The sequence below is a fragment of the Mus pahari genome, chromosome 3 (genome assembly GCF_900095145.1).
Source record: "Mus pahari chromosome 3, PAHARI_EIJ_v1.1, whole genome shotgun sequence".
NCBI lineage: Eukaryota > Metazoa > Chordata > Mammalia > Rodentia > Muridae > Mus > Mus pahari.
The window spans coordinates 52,296,302-52,314,775 of NC_034592.1; the positions used below are offsets into that span (position 1 = coordinate 52,296,302).

The following is an 18,474-nucleotide window of genomic DNA, read 5'->3' on the forward strand; positions in this document are numbered from 1 at the left end:
AAGGCTTAAAATTTAAAAGCTGACCTTCAAAAATACTTTTTTTTTAAACAACTTGAGGTGATTTAAGCAAAAAGGCTTATGAGTTTGGAATAGTTTTTAACTGTCATTTCATAACGTAGCCCTCACTTACTTGCTTAACGATTTTTGCTGCATCTGTGTTTCTCCTATAAAATATTTCCTTGTATTCGTCCATCCAGACCTCTGCAAGGCGAACTTGGTTCCGAGCAATCACCTGCGTGCCTTTTGGGAAGGTATGAGGGCTTTTGCTGCGAAAAACATGTCCAACAACAGAGCAAGGCATAATCTCCAACTGCCCACCACATTGCCACACCTGATAATTAATGATATTTGTTTAAATTTACAGTCTTGTGGGAAAAACAAACTGTTGCTCTAAGTTTACCTTTAAGATATCAATAGATAACAAAATATAGAGATTTACTGGTATGTCGTATAGTCCCTATGACAGTTCACTTTATGGTCTATAAATGTAAACAATAGCTTCATTAAATGCACCGAGAAACAGAGGACAAATGTCCATATTCAGAAAGTAGGTTTATAAAATCATGAGTTCTGAGTCCTTTAAAAACTAATTCCAAGTTTCTTTCTTGGCCAATAATTATGCAAGTGTTCTAATATGTGAAGAAAAACAAGGCTCCAGTGTAGCGGACTTCCACCTTAAACACACATGGTCACTTGCTGAAACTACACACTTTTCTTCTAAGAAATGAAGCATCCTTCCTTGTACAAAAGGACCCTGACGATTTACTCTGTAGATAGTCAACTTGGTATCAAAGAGAACCATTCAAGAAGGCAATTATTGCCAAAATATAATCCATTATAGTTTCAAAGGAGTTGCTCATCATACTAAAAAGGTCTGTGCCAATCTAGAACGGTTCTACCAGTTCCAGTTGTTCTAAACAATATGCCTTAGCAATTGGTTCTCCTGCCAAAGATTGATCAGCAAGTAAAAGACCTAAAACAAAGCCATGCTTAACAATAGATGCTACAAGTGAGAGAGGTGTTCAGTCCTCTTCCTTTCCTCATTTAAATACATCAGAGGATTAAGAAGCTCACTGCTGCAAGCTGCATTGAGATTCAGTGTTGGCTAGGGGCTGTAAATGCTGAGCTAAGTTTAAAAAGGCCCCTGCCCCTCAGCAGCTCAGAAGAGGCGAAGGCCACTACTGCCAGTATGCAAAGGGGCCAGGGCCAAAGCCTAACCCTTCTAATTCCCAGTTCTTTCCCCCACTTACATTACAATCTAAAGAACTAAAAGTGAGTGACATGGCTGCCACAGAAATGAACTCATGAAACTGAATATATGAAGCATGCGCCGTGCCTACTAAAAGCCTTTTTGTTGATGTTGTTTCTATTAACTTAGAACACACTATGTAAAGGAGGGGAGCGGCTCACAGGATGCAAAGAATTTTGTCTAGTGTCCTTTACAGTTATAAATAAATGTTTTCCATACGGACTCCCCTGATAATCAGCTCATTTCCTGAAGCCCTAGGCTTAATTATATTTATCTTGGCTGGAATTCAGTAGCTACAAGTGCATTAATTGGTGTTATTGCCTGGACACAGGAGTTTAACTGATTCCTCTTGTTACATTGGCAACCATGAATAAATATATCAAGTTACAACTTAAACAGACGTAGCCTCATTTGCCAATTTTCCAGCAATTACTTTATAGCAGGCACTAAATACATAAAGACAGCATACATCTGCAATGGTCTGTATGAGCCGCTCAGAATACAACACTTCACACTGTTTGACATGGATGCTACGTTTAACTTCCATACACTTACTCGGAATGACATTTCTATATTTTCACCGCCCCAGATTTCCATCTCTTCATCGTAACTTCCAATGTGCTCAAAATATTCCTTAGATATAGAAAAAAGGCCTCCTGCAAAGGTGGGGGTCCTAAAGAGAAAGAGATCACCACAGTTTGTTATAGAGATTGAACAAGACAAAAGGGGACATTTAAAGGGCCAAATTGACATTACAGGTAAGGAGTTAGTACAGTTAAAATCTCAGGTAGATGACAAATAGCTGAAAGTTCTTCAAAATTAAGGTTTTGGGGGGAGTAAGTACTTTAAACACAAAGTCATATTCCATATTAGTGCATCTCCCCCTTAACCTGCTTTATTTTCTTAAAAAACTGCAATCTATGAAGATATAAGAATTCACCCAATCCTACCAGCTGCTCAATAATATGCAGAAGAGCTTGGTAGATTACCATCTCCATACATAGAATTTTTTCCCATTGTTAAGATTTATTTCACAAGCTGCTGTGAGGATGCAGCATTTGGTGCCCTGATGGGAGGACTGAGGCGTGGAGCAAGCGTCTTACTTAATTGGGTAGGTTTCATCTTTCCTTCTTTGCTTCTCATGGTCAGGAAGTGATTCCCAGCCAAAGGAAAGGCTCCAGTCAAAATTTCCACGGTTATGGTTGCTTCCGTACGGAGAGGGCTTGTTGAACTCAAATGTGTTTAGATCTATGGATGCGATGTCTGGGCTCACCACGGCAGTGTAGTTCTCAGCTATTCTGGCCAGCAGAGGTTCCAACCAGCCATAGAAGCACTCACCTGCACAAAGCAGAGGCCACTGTCAATTTAAGGGAAATGCTCAAAGATTCTCCCCCTTTGGTATTACAGGAAAGTTTATGGAGAAACTAGAAGGAAAAGATCAACTGTGTTTTAAATATATATATATATATATATATATATATATATATATATATATATATATAGAGAGAGAGGGGTAATTGGCAAAAATGATGCATTTACAGTACANATATATATATATATATATATATATATATATATATATATATATATATATATATATGGGTAATTGGCAAAAATGATGCATTTACAGTACATTGTTTGGATGCCCATGCATGCACATATTTAGTATGATCGTGCTAAGTAAAACCTCCACCCATCACCTTTGTGTGTATGTGTGTGTATTTTTAACTATAGCCACTATACTGTACAACAGACCTCTAAAAGAAGGGACATCTTAGGGGCTCTTATGATGAGAATAGGATTAAAAAGAAATAATAAAATAAGGAAAAAGACAGTGACCTTTTTCTCCTGGAATGGAAGGTGGACACTAATATACCTGCCATCCTTGAAATGGAACCCCTTTTCCTTTAAGAGAGGGCTATGAATCAAGGTAACCTTTGTATGTAACCCTAAAATTATTCTAAGTTATTTAAATAAGTTTTCCTCCTCACAACTAAGGCACAGTAACTGAAATCTTAATTTCTCTTCCTGAGTCTTAGGAGAAAGAGAGTCAGAAAGTTAGAATATTCTGAATTTAATGACTAGAGAAAAATTATCCAAAGCTGCTATAGTCCTGATGGAAGTGGGCTGGGGTAGGGAGTCCCATGAAGGTCAGAATCATGGTCTTGAGGCAGACTGCACATCACACAGGGGAGACCCTAGTTAATCTTGGCAGTCATGGACCAGAAGGACCATTGTCCAGCAGGGGAAGAATTGCCAACTAGATCTTACTGCAGTTTTGGGTCAGTGAAAAACACTTTCCGATCTCCATTCATTTTCCAAAAGGTAGATTAAGGGAATATCAGATGTGACGGCTCTCAGCAACACCAACAAAATACAAAAGCCTTTCTGTAATAATTAGTGCATGTTTCAACCAGATTTTGGGTGAAATGTAACCCAAGAACTGGGCAGGACAAGGTCAAGCATTCATCCGGAGAGGAAAACCCCCAAAGTTTACAGTTCCCGGGACTTAGTGAACTTTGTTAATGCCTAGAGTATCCATTGCAGGCTGACTCCAAAGGGCTTTCTAAAACTATCAACAGTGCCGCAGAAAACAATGGAAACACAAGAGAAACACCCCAGAGTAACCAACGTAGCAAAACTGCTGTATTCATGGATGAGACAGCAGGATGCCCCTTACTGGTCCGAATAGATTCAACCACTCTTCAGCAGAGGGCAAAAGAATTATAAAAGTTACAAGTGGCAGTATTGAAACAAAGTTTAATGATGGTGCTGATCCTACCTAGATAAACATTTAACCTCGCAGTGTAGGAATGAAAGTCAGTAAGCAAACAGTCCTCCCTGTCTTCTGTTTTCTTAGAGTAGAACAGAACATCTGGGGCAGCGGGTTCATAAGCAAGAATCCCCCACAGGGAAAGCTGGGTACTGTCAACACCGGGGAGGCAGGAGCTCAATAGTGAAGCTCTGATACGGAGCCACTTGCTGCTTGGCCTGTCAAGGCTGTCATCCGTTAAAGATGCTATTCGAGAGAACGCAATTAGACATCTAAAGAAAATTAACTTTCAAACGGAGGGGAGGAGGAGGAAAGTTGCAAGCCATCTGCAAACGGGCACTTACAGTGAGCATCTAAGAAGGTGAGCGTGTCTGCAGTTGCTACAGCTGCCCCTAGCAACCGCGCTGTGATCAGGCCTTTCCTTTCTTGCTGCCTGACTATTTTCACAATAGAAAACTGTTTTACGTATTCCTCTAGCTTTTCATGCAGGTCTTCTGCAAAGGAGGAAAAGAAATTAGAATTAACTTTTATTGAAATTTGTTTCCACATTTAACACATGAAAGCTTACAAGATGGCCAGCCACTGACTCTTTCAAATGCATGTCAAGATTCTGTTAAATTCACTTGTTCATTCTGTCAGTAAAAGAAGCATTCCCTTACCTTTAACTCTCTGAGAAAACGAGGCTATGTATACAAATTCTAACTCCTGTATTAGCTAATGCTGAAGTTGGGACTTACTCTGTCCACTGCATACAAATACATGCAATATGTCAGGGGCACGGGAGACGCCTAGGAGGAGCAGACCCTTGGAGTTTAGAAAGCTCTCAGAGACTGACCACGGGAGTCAGAGAGATTTTAATTTAAGAAAAATCCTACAAATGTTTAAACTGGTACTAAAATTTGAGAACCATGGCAAGAAATGGGAGGCCATGAATACACTTCCGTTTCACTAGCTCCTAGTCGGTGGTCAAAGCAGCATAATACCGGAACATCAAGGAAAAGGCAAGTAGGGGACTGTTTAGGGTTGTGGTACACGGGGACATTTCTGCCAACAGCAGAAAACTTCAGGCTTTCTTGTGATTTCTTTCCCAATACAGAACTAAAGGGGCATGTAAGTCAGGTAAATGCACAGACAAAATCACAGGAACATACGTAATTTAGGATCTGAAACCTCTGAGTTTGGATGAGATAGATAAGTAAAAGTTGAGACTACTGATGAAAGAAAACTGAGTCAAATCAATCAAGGGCTGGTCATAGTTTTAAGCATCTTCAGTCCCCTCTGTGCCGTTAATTATTTTTGGTGTGGTGGGCACTTTGTTCTGCTGTGTGTTTCAGACATGTTTTTGCTATAAAATCCAGGCTGGCCTAGAACAGAACGGGTGATCCTCCTGCCTCAGCCTACAGAGTTGCTGGGATTACAGTTTATACCAATGCATCTAGCTTGCTATTAAATTCTTGAATTCTTGTTAGTATGTAACTGAGTTTAAGTGACCTTGTTAGGCTCACAACTCACATACATGGGCAAGTATGGAGAAAGTAACACCCTGTGGTGTGTGTTTGCTCCTGCCACATTTCAAAGGCAAGTGCAGAAGAGTTTGGCTTTGGCTTGGATGACATAGGTGTCTTCAGAGATGCAGAGGGGAATGTTGCTGTTGTAAAGGATAGCATTCATCAGGGGACTAGTACTCCAGGAAGAACACCCCAGGGAAAGGAAGTCTAAGCATTCCTATCCCACTGTTGCTGCCACCGACTTAGTATCTTAACTCCTTGTAGACGTCAGGGACAGTCTCCTCAATACATGCAAGGCTGCACGATACCCACATGCACAACCATAAAATACTTCCAGTGACTTGCAAATTTCAAAGGTGTTCATGTGGCTGTATTCACTGGAGTTACTACATATCTTTCCAATACACCCTGTCCCCACCTCTTAAAGAGTTTGGAGAGATGGCTCAGAGGTTAAGAGAATTGGCTGTTCTTCCAGAGGACCAAAGTTCAATTCCCAGCATCCACATTCTGGTGCCTGTTTATAATTTCACTCTTAGGGATATCTGACACACTCTCCTAGCCTCCTTGATACTGCGTGCACATAATACAACCATACATGTAGGTAAAACACCCACACTCAAAATAGAGGAAAACCATTAACAAACAAAGAAATGAACAAACAGAAAAACCCAAACATCTAAAATATGTTCAAATTCTTATCTGTTCCCTAGATTTTATTCAACCTGCACTCCGTTTTGGAAAGGTAAATACAAAAATTACATTAAAGCGGAGATCTTGGGTTTGAGCAACATTCCTTTTAACTGGTTGACCTTAGACAAGTTATTTTACTTTTCCTATACTTTAGATTCCTTATCTATAGGGAGGACATAACAGAGTTAGCAGCACAGGTGACGGTTGGGACAATGAGGTGGGACTCTTCTGGACAGCAGAACAAAGGGCCTACTATGTGGCACTACTCTGAAAATGTTATCTTTGGCTTTGCTATCATAGGACTTAACTATCTCATTGGTACTTGAATGTCCACATCTCATGCTGCTTTTCCTAAACAAACTGGTTAGTTTTTCTGTCTGTCTCTGACTGTCTGCCTGTCTCCCTCCACCCCTGTGTGTATTTGACTTTCTAGACAAGTGTGTATCCTTTCAACTCCTGAACAGATCTGCCTCATCCTCAGTACTGAGATCATAGGCACACATGACCACTCCTGGCCTTTCCCGGGCTCCTTAAAGCAAAGAGGGCCATATTTCCCAGACAGGTGGGACATGAGACAAATTACACTAGCATTCAAGCATAAATTCTGTTAAGAAACCAATTCAACTTTGTTGTCCAGTGCTTCTAATGATTACAGAAGGGGGGCATGTCCTTGCGCTAAGCAGGTCTCCTTCTCTACCCTTAGGTAGAGGTGAAAGGCAAAATAAACCCAGTGACTCAAGCTCCCGACAGCACTCACTGCCACCTGTGTGGCATGAATCATGTTATGGGGTGAGGCAAGGTAAGTGATTGGGAAAAATGTCTAGCTCAGCAAATAAAATATTCGGAAGTCAAAAGGGGGCGCTAACCAGTGTTAGGTGAAAAAACCGTTACATTTTAAATGGGTATGACTCTAATGCAGTTAGGTAAGTTTATGCTTATTTTGAAAGCGATTAGGAAAGCAAATAAAAGGAATGGTTGAGACAGGAAGAAGATGAATGGGTATGTCTTCATTCCTATGCCCCTTAATTCAACTGTTGTTTGAGCTTTTAAATAGGGATGCGGTTTTCAACTGCATGCCCACTAGGAGTAAATTTGCCATGCCTCTATTGTCTCGCTACTTGGGACAATCGAGCAAAATAAACGCCGTGTACGAAAAGACATTTGAGAAATCAAAGAGGAAAAAAGGAAAAGAAAACATTCTTAAGACTACATTAGTGGCTTTCTTCAGGTAAACTTATAGTTGACACGGATCTTAATCAAGCATGACTTAAAACCCACTGGCTGCTGTCCAACCATACAGGAAGAACCACAGAATCGGATTAAGCAGCAAAATAGCAGCTAGTTACAATTAAGTGGTAAAGTAATCGGAAGGGTGTTAGAACCAAAGATCTACATAGTGTGTAACTCCATTCCCCCTCCCTTTTCTTAGCCCATTCTGGTTTTGTTTGCTTGTTTATTTTTTCTATTGGTTTGCTGTGGCCCCAGGTATCAGCTGGCGTTGCAGGCCCCCACGACACATCTACTGTATGGAGTCTAAGTTGAGTCCAGAAGATATGAATTATAAAACTCCCTCATTTCAGAGACTAGTTCTCACACTCATGTTAAAAAAATCTCTGAATTGGGAAACGTTTTCTTTTCTGCCCAAATGTTTCTCTTTATTGAGGACACAGCCCGACTTTCTTCTCAGTAGTTAAGTGGAAGCCATGGAAACACGTAGAGCTACGTGTAAAGGTGAGGAGGTCAATAGCTTCATTCTATGCACACTTATTACCACGTCTGGATAGGGATACAAGTAATGGAACCTAACGGGCACTCATCTTTCCCTTTTCTTGTGCATACAAGATGATGCGCATGACAATGCTTTGGATTTAATGAGGACATTTTGTACCCATTTTACAAAGTGAGGAATCAACTAGAAGCTGGGATTACGCCTTTGGCATCCAACTGCAAACCTGTGTTTACTCAGGAGTATATTTTGTAATCACTGAAATAAATTGTTTTGTGCTTCACAGAATTATACTTTTGAAAAATTAGAAACCAGAATATTTGCCAGATTTTTTTATTCTGATTCAAAATATCTAATTAGCATCTGACTTATGATCTTAAGTAGAAACAGACATTTAAAGAGCACTGCTAATCTTAAAAAACAATACTGATTTTTTTTTTTTTTTTAAATAGCCCAGGTCTACGGACATACTTCTGTGGGGCAGCAGTTACCTGACATGCACGAGGTCTCTATTAGATCTTCAGCGCTACAATGGGGGAAATGCCCAAATAAACCACGATGGAGCGACACGGTGGCATTGGACACTTATCAACATCACCTGTTAATTATGGTACTTACGTGAATTCCTTCATATTTAACAACCCAGCAATGCTCCTGTTCCAAATCATACAGTGGGATGCTTCATATAATCAGCAGCATATTGATTAAGCTCACTGTGGTTTTCCTTTTCAAAGGTTTAGAAGGCAATGGCATCATTCAAATCTGAAACTGCACGGCACTGTCTCCATTTTACCAGTAACAGAACTGAAGAGTAAGTAACTTACCAAATTCACACAGCTGGCTAGGACCAGGGCTGGGGTCCCAGCCTGGGCAGCGCTACCTCACGCTCACATCTGGTGGCTCAGCCACTGTGCTCTAGAGTGACCACCACACACCAAGGCCTACAGTTATGACGAACGGTGTTGAGAAAGTCTCAAGACCCCAAACGTTCAACTGTGGCATCTTGAAAGTCAGACTCCACCGTTCATCACACACCATCCAACCCCATCGGGTTCTGGGGTGGTACCCAGGGCATACAACGCAAGCCAGGCAGACTTTGGACATGACCGCACGGGTTTACTGATAAGCATGCTTTCTTACCATCTACACTAGCATCGTCCACCAAAATGATCTCCTTCAGCAGTATGGCAGGTGAAGAATAGAGCACACTGTGGACGGTCCTAAGCAGTGTGGACCATGCTTCATTGTGAAAGACTATTATGACACTGGTGGTAGGCAGGGGCGGGCAGCGCTTAAATTTTTGTTCAATACATCTAGAAAAAGCCAAAGAAGTGGAAGAACAGTTATGCCTCTTGAGTTACCTCACCATGGTCACACCATTTCTGTACCACTGCTAAAGCGATCACCATTTCGTCACCCTCTCCCCAAACGACAGCAGTTGGGTTCCATTCTATGTGAAATTATCTTCGTGGTGTATAAACATAACTAGGTTAGAGCAAATCTCCACAGGTGGCTCACTCATCCCAACCATGTCCAGTGCATGACTGCTGAGTTTTCTACACACTCTGAGTTTAGAAAGAGATGCAGCCTATAAATGAAGCAACATGCAGAAATCAAACTTTCTAGCTTTCTAGGGTTTTTTTTTTTTTATTCATAAAAACCAAAATACTTTGTTTTCTTGCCTAAGTCACCCGTTTTCTTTCTTTCTTTCTTTATTTTTTTTGATTTAGACTGTATTACTTCATTAATCACATACTCAGTTTTGTTGACATTATTTGGCATTAAGACATGTTTGTATGTATAGGATGTGTGTTTCCTAACTATTTCCCAGGTTAATTTAATCTCTTTATATATGGACTCAAAATAGGAAATAAGCCCAGCATAAAACCTCAGTTAAATCATTTTCAAATGCCTGGCGTTGCTTACCCATCCGCGTTGAGGAACTCACTCTGCTAAGGTGGTTTGCTGTTTCCTTAAGACCTACCATTTCCAAACTGTCCTTTAACAGGATACATTTAGAAATGTAAAGACCTCCCAGCACTTGGGAGGCAGAGGCAGGTGAATTTCTGAGTTCGAGGCCAGCCTGGTATACAGAGTGAGTTCCAGGACAGCCACAGCTATACAGAGAAACCCTGTCTTGAAAAACCAAAAAAAAAAAAAAAAAAAAAAAAAAAGAAGAAGAAACGTAAGGACCTATACAGTCATGTTAAAAGGTTTATACTGGGCCAGTCATGATGATACATGACTCAGTTGCAGCAACTGGAAGGCAGAGGCAGGCAAATCTCTGCGAATTTGAGACAAGTCAGGTCAGGTTGAATACTGAGAACCTGTCTTAAAGAAAAAAAAGTCTCTTGCATATAACCACCTGTGGCACTGATGTACACAGGGAAAGGACTCCTAGGCGGTCTTGACATGACTAATTAGCGTTGGCATCAATTACCTAAAAGCATTAGTTACATATTATCATCGAGTTTGTTCCTGTGACATTGTCGTCTTCAAAGCAAACATTATTTATAAAATAATGAAGACAGGAGGGTGACCCTGGCTCAGTACAGCCTTCAGCCCTTGAGATACCAAGATCCTTACAGCCACCAGCCTTTGGAGATGAGGTGAGGGGAGAGTAAGGGGTTGAACAACACTGGGACATAAAATTAATCACGTGTGTCCTGTGCAGGAGATCGGCTGATGAGGCAGCGGTCTCTGTATAGTCCCGTAAATGTCCTAACCTGGCTGTATCATCTTGGGCAGCAGACAGTATCATCATTCTCCCACCCTACAGAAACAGTATGTGGACAATCAAACATTGCTGCTCAAACTCAAGGAAGTAAATCATTCACTTGTAGAGAGAGATAAGACCCAACAAACTTCAGCTGCTTTGAGTGGCCAATAAGGTTATCTCCAGCATGGCAGTTGGACCTCCAAATAAATCAAGTTCTCTCACGAAAAGCTTTTATATCCATACCATGTTAGCAACATGTTTAGGGCTCTTTACCGAAAACAGGTCAGTAGGGTGGAATGTTTATGGAAGAGGAAAGGAATTACATCAGAGGGACCTGTCAAGAGGCTATGTTGGCTAAGCTGAGGGGAAAAGGGAGAACAATAAAAACACAGCATTGGAGGTATAATGCCACACAGATAAGGCAAGTAACCTTCTGTAAACTTAATTGTGAATATACTACCAAGTGAGAATAAAACCCAAACACACACATACTCTTTACAGTAATGACACAGAAAGAAGTTACTAAATATAAGTTCTTGTTTTAATACATAATAGTTTATAAACCAACATAATAAACACTAAATAAGATTTCTGGAAAAATTCTGTGGCATGGTATTTTCTTATGTTATAGGGAGGGAAGAGAATTTGGGGATTAAGGATTTTTACATACCTTTATTTGCTAGGTAGTCAATACAGTATCAATTAAAAGTTATATAATATTAAAGATGCAATCTACAAAACCTCGTGCGCGTTCATGCATGCACGCACACACACCCACACCCACACCGCTAGTAAAATGCTATCAACTTAATCATGCAAGGCTTTCCCTCTGTTTAAGTAGATAAGGATTTATTTGCCTAACAGGCAACTATTAATGTGAATTAGTACAAAATGACAGGAGGGTCTTAGGAAAGTGTTAGCTACATCATTAATGGAAGCGATAACATCTCTCAGTATGACTTTATAAACTGCAATCATTCTGAAATAATGTACGTAGTAAATTTATGCTAAAAGGCCAATTCACATCTTTTAAAATAGTGCAATCAAAGAAACTGCCACAGAGACTCTATATTTACTGAAGGAAATCTGTATATTTCAGCATTTCGAAGCCATTGTAATTACCAGTTTATCACCTAGCTCTGAGAGAAACTAGACCCAAAGGACTGATGAGTCTTGAAAAATGCTAGTGAGTTTTTCCCAAGAAGGGGTTGCGCTGACACTGGTTACATTCAATGTTAGAAATGACTGGAATTTAGCACACACACACACACACACACACACACACACACACACGCACGCACACGCCCCGGCAACCCCCAACAAGGTGCTACCCAGGAAGCAGGAGGGGAGCAGATCTCCACTCCTAAAACCTAACTGCTGTTAACCTGCTCAGCTGACTGTCTTTTCCTCAGTAATTAAATTACTGAAAACCATTGAAGTTTGCTAATGCTAGAATTAAAATGCTATTCTTCCACTGATTGTAACTGACATCTCAATGAATAAAAATTATGCTTAATGAATTTTTATGTAGATTGCTCTTCAGTCATGAATTCTCCCAGAATTATTGAAGTGTAGTGCTGCATCAGAATCTAGTGATCCCAGAGAGGAACTCCGTAACATGGGACACGCTACAGAGCAACCTTTCCTTCCCACATTTACCTTGAAGTGACGGGCAACTTATCCCTGAGCCACACTGACTAGAAGACATACATAAGTCTACCCCTGCAGTGTCAACATGCAGGGACGCATGTGCGCAAGAACAGGGCTCACAATCACAAATCTGGCAAAATCGGAGAAGAACAATAAGCCCATCTACAAGAGCCTCGTTTGTTTGTTTGTTTTGATTCAGTGGCAAATGCAATCTATTAGGACCATCAGGTAACAAAATATATAGTAGGCACTAGTTGCCTACTGTGGGCCGACCTTGTGCTCTCAAGAATTCGTGGATGGCTCAAGAGTGCTGGAACTCTTCTCACCTTTTGTAGTTCAAATACAGCATTTGAACGTCACCTTACAGGTGACAAAATAGTTTGTTGTTGTTTTAAATTTATTTATCATGTATACAAATTTTACCTGCATGCTAGAGGAGGGCACCAGATCTCATTATAGATGGTTATGAGTCACCATATGGTTGTTGGGAATTGAACTCAGGACCTCTGGAAGAATAGTTAGTGCTCTTAACCTGTGAGCCCTCTCTCCAGACCCAAAAGTAACGAATTAGCAGAGAAAGATTCTGTACAGTGACGAACCAAATGGACTTAACAGATACCTACAGACCATTTCACCCTAAAACAAAAGAATACACCTTCTTCTCAGCACCTCATGGTACCTTCTCCAAAATCGACCATATAATTGGTCACAAAACAGCCCTCAACGAATACAAGAGTCAGTACAGTCAAGACAAGTATGTAAATGACACCAGTTAATTAATAATAAGGAACACTTGCCTCTCTGTACTTCGGAGCTAAATCAACAGACACGAGAATGCACCAGTGGAGAGCTCTGAGGAAGTGAGAGTTAGCTGCACCAACATCAACCCTTAAAACAAAGTGTACAAGCCACGGGGCATTCTGAGATACAGTCAAAGTGTGTGTGATGCACTTCACAAACAAGCAACCTACCTAAGAGCTTCAAAATCTTGGCACGTTTTTAAAAAACATTTCTATCCCACAGCAAATCAAGGACCTGTAAACAAGCCCTTCACCTCCTACATTTCTACAAAAACTATCTAAGTGTTCCTAAATAGACAAGGAAATTATGCCATTTGAGGAAAAAAAAAAAAAAAAAAAAAAAAGTAAAGAGTTCCCCAGCACACAGATCTAGAATTCAGTTTCCTAATTCAGAAGGTAAATTTCATGTCTCCACTGGCAAACCAGTAAGAGCTACAGAGTCTCTACCTCAATCATTACAAACCAGAACAAAGGAAACATCAAACAGCATTGACCAATATTCCGCTTCCGAGTGTCTAAGGAATGAGCCTGAGTTAGCGCCTCTACCGTGCAAACCCTGCTGACAATTGGTAAGTGAATATTCTCGAACATACTCAGGCGGTCGGGTGTCAGGTCCGAGGTCCCGGTGTAGAGAAATTCTGTCACTTGCAAAGGCGTTAAAGCAGTGTTTCGTTTCCCCACGCTCTTTCTCCTTCTGCTCCTCCGGGCTGAGGTGGGTGATCTTAAACGGCTTGCCAGAAGCACCAGGTGCGTTAGAATCCTGAGGTGGGCGATCGAAAACAGGCTTCAACTCCGCGGCTGTGTAGTACCCTTGCAGACAGGGTCTCTCGCGGACGTCGATGCTCTCCTTGATGGGTGCTCCTATTTGCATCTTTGGCATTGCATCTTTAATATTATTTACAGCTTCGAGCATAAAATCAAACATTTTGTTTTTGTTTTTCAAGTTTCTCTCCATCTTTGATTCCTCCTTGGAATATTGAACACTTACTTCTCTTTGCATTAAAATCAGAACTACTAAAAAGAAAAAGATGACTGCACCGAGCTTCCAGAACTTTCTGTGGTAATGTCTTTTAATGTGCAATTTTACTAGTCGCTTGAGGTGAGCCATTCTGGCATTAAATGCTTGTTACTTGACAGATAACAGTCTGGTTCCTTTGTTACTTATACTCTTTAGCATAGGTTTGCCGGTAAAAGGGTTTCTTTAAGCAGTAATACCTATAAACAGAGATGAGAGATGGTATTAGTATTAGGAGCAATTCCTTTCTACAGTCAGGGTACAACTCATTACTTCAACCAACAACCGAACATAAGCTACAATATACTCTTATGGCTTAAAGGATACACAGACATTTAAACCTTAAGAAAATTATACCTCAAGAAGAAAGCACTTAGGTTCATTGACTGTGATCTGTTGGGCTGTTGAAAGAATAAAACTTTCTTACCAGGGAAAACAAAAGCAAACAAACACAAACAAAAGCACACACACACACACACACACACACACACATTTTATTAATTCTGTCAATAACTACTATATGATATACAACAAATACTGTATTACAAATATATTTTCAGGTTTTAAAAAGGAATATATTTTCTTGATAACCAACGAGTCAAAGGACTTCATTAAGCAGGTCATAAACAGGACACATTCACTGGGAAGTAAAGCTATGCTGGCCTGTGCTGCCAAACATCCTTAACAGTGACCTTTTCTTGAGCTACGCATTAACCCGTGAAGCACTGCAGATCAAGCAGCTTTTCCAGCAAGTCCGCCGCCATTCTCTCCCAGAGATGCTCATTTGATAGTCCTTACAGCAAGGCCAGCAAAAGCACTTAAGTCAATGTCTTCGGCAGCTATTTCCATAACTTTCAGAAACGCAAAGACTAACAGCACAACTTGAAATGCATTAGCTTTCCTTGAGGTGTCTCTGGGCCTGCAGGGTTTAAAGGACAGAAGTTGGCTTGATGGAGGGCTGTTTGCAATTGAGCATGAGAAGAGAACACCGTGTTCAACAGGTCCTCGGCCAATGTGAATTTATGACAGCCTGAATCAGGCTGGAAGTTGATTTTCTTCATGGTGCTTTAAAACATATTATGTAAAAGGGCTCAGCATGACTCCATGCCACACACCAGTGTAGCCAACACACTCAGAGGGGTGAGGGGAGGAAAACTGCCTATCGGTCCCCAGTCTTCAAAACATTTAAAGAAAATGCCATTTGTAACAGTGAAAAACTAACTTAGGGACTTTATTCAATGTTTATTCCAAAGTTATTAAAAAAAAAATTTTGGCCAGCTCCTGGCCACCTTGGACTCGGACTCGGTGGATGGTCCCATGGTCCCCAGAGAACTCTCCATGCCCCAGGCATCCTAGCACACCCAGGATCTTAGGATCACTGGTGAGTGGAATGCAGCATCTGTTCTAAAACAATCGTGAGGGGCCTGTGCCAGCAGGAGCAGGGACACAGGACACACGCCTGACCAGCAGCTCGGGTTCCTTCTGGTCAGCACTGGTCTTCCTTGGTTTCAAACAGAGCGGATAGCCCCCATCCCCAGAGGAGGTACCACTTCCAAGTGCTCTAACATGCCCAGGATCTTAGGATTCCAGGATCCCAGGATCCCAGGAGCTTGGTCACGCCAGGATCTCAGGGTCTCAGAGGAAGCTTGACTGCCAAGAACTATGAAACACTCAGAATCTCAGGTTCAGAGGATCCCAGAATCACAGGATCCCAGAGAAATCTGGACTCTGAGGAGTTCTGACTCAACCAGGATTACAGGAAAGACAGGTTCCAATCTACTGAGGGCAGGAGGCAAGTGTAAGAACAGAAGCAACAGATATCAAGACTACTTGGCATCATCAGAACCAAACTCTCCCATAGCAAGTCTTGGATACACCATCACACCAGAAAAGCAAGATATGGATCTAAAGTCACTTCTCATGATGATGATGGAGGACTATAAAAAGGAAATAAATAACTCCCTTAAATAAATACAGGAGAACACATCCAAACAGGTAAAAGAATTGAACAAAACCATCCAGGATCTAAAAATAGAAGTAGAAANAATAAATAAATCCCAAAGGGAGACCACTCTGGAAATAGAAAACCTAAGAAAGAAGTCAGGAGCCATTGATGCAAGCATAACCAACAGAATACAAGAGATAGAAGAGAGAATCTCAGGTGCAGAATACCATAGAAAACATTGACACAACAATCAAAGAAAATGGNNAATGCAAAAAGATCTTAACTCAAAATATCCAGGAAATCTAGGACACAATGAGAAGACCAAACCTAAGGATAATAGGTATAGACAAGGAGGAAGATTTCCAACTTAAAGGACCAGTAAATATCTTCAACAAAATTATAGACAAAAACTTCCCCAACCTAAAGAAAGAGATGCCCATGAACATACAAGAAGCCTACAGAACTCCAAATAGTTTGGACCAGAAAAGAAATTCCTCCCGTCACACAATAATTGAAACACCAAATACACAAAACAAAGACAGAAGCAGTAAGGGAAAAAGGTCAAGTAACATATAAAGGCAGACCTATCAGAATTACACCAGACTTCTCCCCAGAGACTAAGAAAGCCAGAAGATCCTGGACAGATGTCATATAGACCCTAAGAGAACACAAATGCCAGCCTAGGCTTTTATACCCAGCAAAACTCTCAATCACCATAGATGGAGAAACCAAAGTATTCCATGACAAAACCTAACTTACATGATATCTTCCCACAAATCCAGCCCTTCAAAGGATAATAAAGGGAAAACTCCAACACAAAGAAGGAAACCAAGCTTGAGAAAAATCAAGAAAGTAGCCTTTCAACAAACCTAAAGAAGATAGCCACATAAACAGAATTTCAACTCTAACAACAAAAATAACAGGAAGCAACAATGACTTTTCCTTAATAGCTCTTAATATCAATGGACTCAATTCCCCAATAAAAAGACATATACTAACAGACTGGTTATGTAAACAGGACCCAACTTTTGGCTGCATAAAGGAAACCCACCTCAGGGACAAAGGCCTCAGAGTAAAAGGCTGGAAAATAATTTTCCAAGCAAATAGCCCCAAGAAACAAGCTGGAGTAGCCATTCTAATATTGAATATAATTGACTTTCAACCTAAAGTTCTCAAAAAAGATAAGGAGGAACACTTCTTACTCATCAAAGGTAAAATTTATCAAGATGAACTCTCAATTCTGAACATCATGCTCCAAATGCAAGGGCATCCACATTCATTAAAGAAACCTTGCTAAAACTCAAAGCACACATTACACCTCACACAGTAATAGTGGGAGACTTCAACACCCCACTCTCATCAATGGACAGATCCTAGAAACGGAAATTAAACAGAGACACAGTGAAACTAACAGAAGTTATGAAACAAATGGATTTAACAGGTAGCTATAGAACATTTCACCCTAAAACAAAAGGATACACTTTCTTCAAAGCACCTCATGGTACCTTTTCCAAAACTGACCATATAATCGGACACCAAACAGGCCTCAACAGATACAAAAAATATTGAAATAATCCCATGCACCCTATCAGATCACCACAGACTAAGGCTGATCTTCAATAACAACATAAATAATAGAAAGCCCACATACATGTGGAAGCTGAACAACACTCTACTCAATGATAGCTTGATCAAGGAAGAAATAAAGAAAAAAATTAAAGACATTTTAGAGTTTAATGAAAATGAAGCCACAATATGCCCAAACTTATGGTACACAATGAAACCTGTCCTAAAAGGAAAACTCATAGCTCTGAGTGCCTCCAAAAAGAAACTGGAGCGAACATACTCTAGCAGCTTGACAGCACACTTAAAAGCTCTAGAACAAAAGGAAGCAAATTCACCAAAGAGGAGTAGAAGGCAGGAAATAATCAAACTTAGGGCTGAAGTCAAGCAGGTGGAAACAAAAAGAACTATATAAGGAATCAACCAAACCAGGAGCTGGTTCTTTGAGAAAATCAACAAGATAGATAAACCCTTAGCCAGACTAACTAGAGGACACAAAATCAGAAATGAAAAGGGAGATATAACAACAGAATCTGAGGTAATCCAAAAAATCATCAGATCCTACTACAAAAGCCTATACTCAACAAAACTGGAAAACCTGGATGAAATAGACAATTTTCTAGACAGATACCAGGCACCAAAGTTAAATCAGGATCAGATTAATGATCTAAACAGTCTCATATCCCCTAAAGAAATAGAAGCAGTCATTAATAGTCTCCCAACCAAAAAAAAAAAAAAAAGGCCAGGACCAGATGGGTTTAGTGCAGAGTTCTATCAGACCTTCAAAGAAGACCTAATTCCAACTCTCCTCAAAGTATTCCACAAAATAGAAACAG

At 40.5% G+C, this 18,474-nt stretch overlaps 1 protein-coding gene across 2 annotated transcripts in view; it reads right to left on the reverse strand.

Annotated features, from left to right (window-relative positions):
• Positions 1-18,474, reverse strand: part of Galnt3 (polypeptide N-acetylgalactosaminyltransferase 3) — a 42,637-nt gene that overhangs the window by 9,161 nt on the left and 15,002 nt on the right. For both annotated transcript variants that reach the window (XM_021193614.1, XM_029536351.1), the window contains exons 2-7: positions 13,709-14,330; positions 9,087-9,259; positions 4,367-4,516; positions 2,353-2,587; positions 1,805-1,922; positions 131-331 (exon numbers count right to left, since the gene is read on the reverse strand). In XM_021193614.1, the coding sequence (XP_021049273.1) occupies positions 131-331; positions 1,805-1,922; positions 2,353-2,587; positions 4,367-4,516; positions 9,087-9,259; positions 13,709-14,223 (1,392 nt within the window). In that variant the 5' untranslated portion in view covers positions 14,224-14,330. The remainder of the gene's footprint in view (positions 1-130; positions 332-1,804; positions 1,923-2,352; positions 2,588-4,366; positions 4,517-9,086; positions 9,260-13,708; positions 14,331-18,474) is intronic.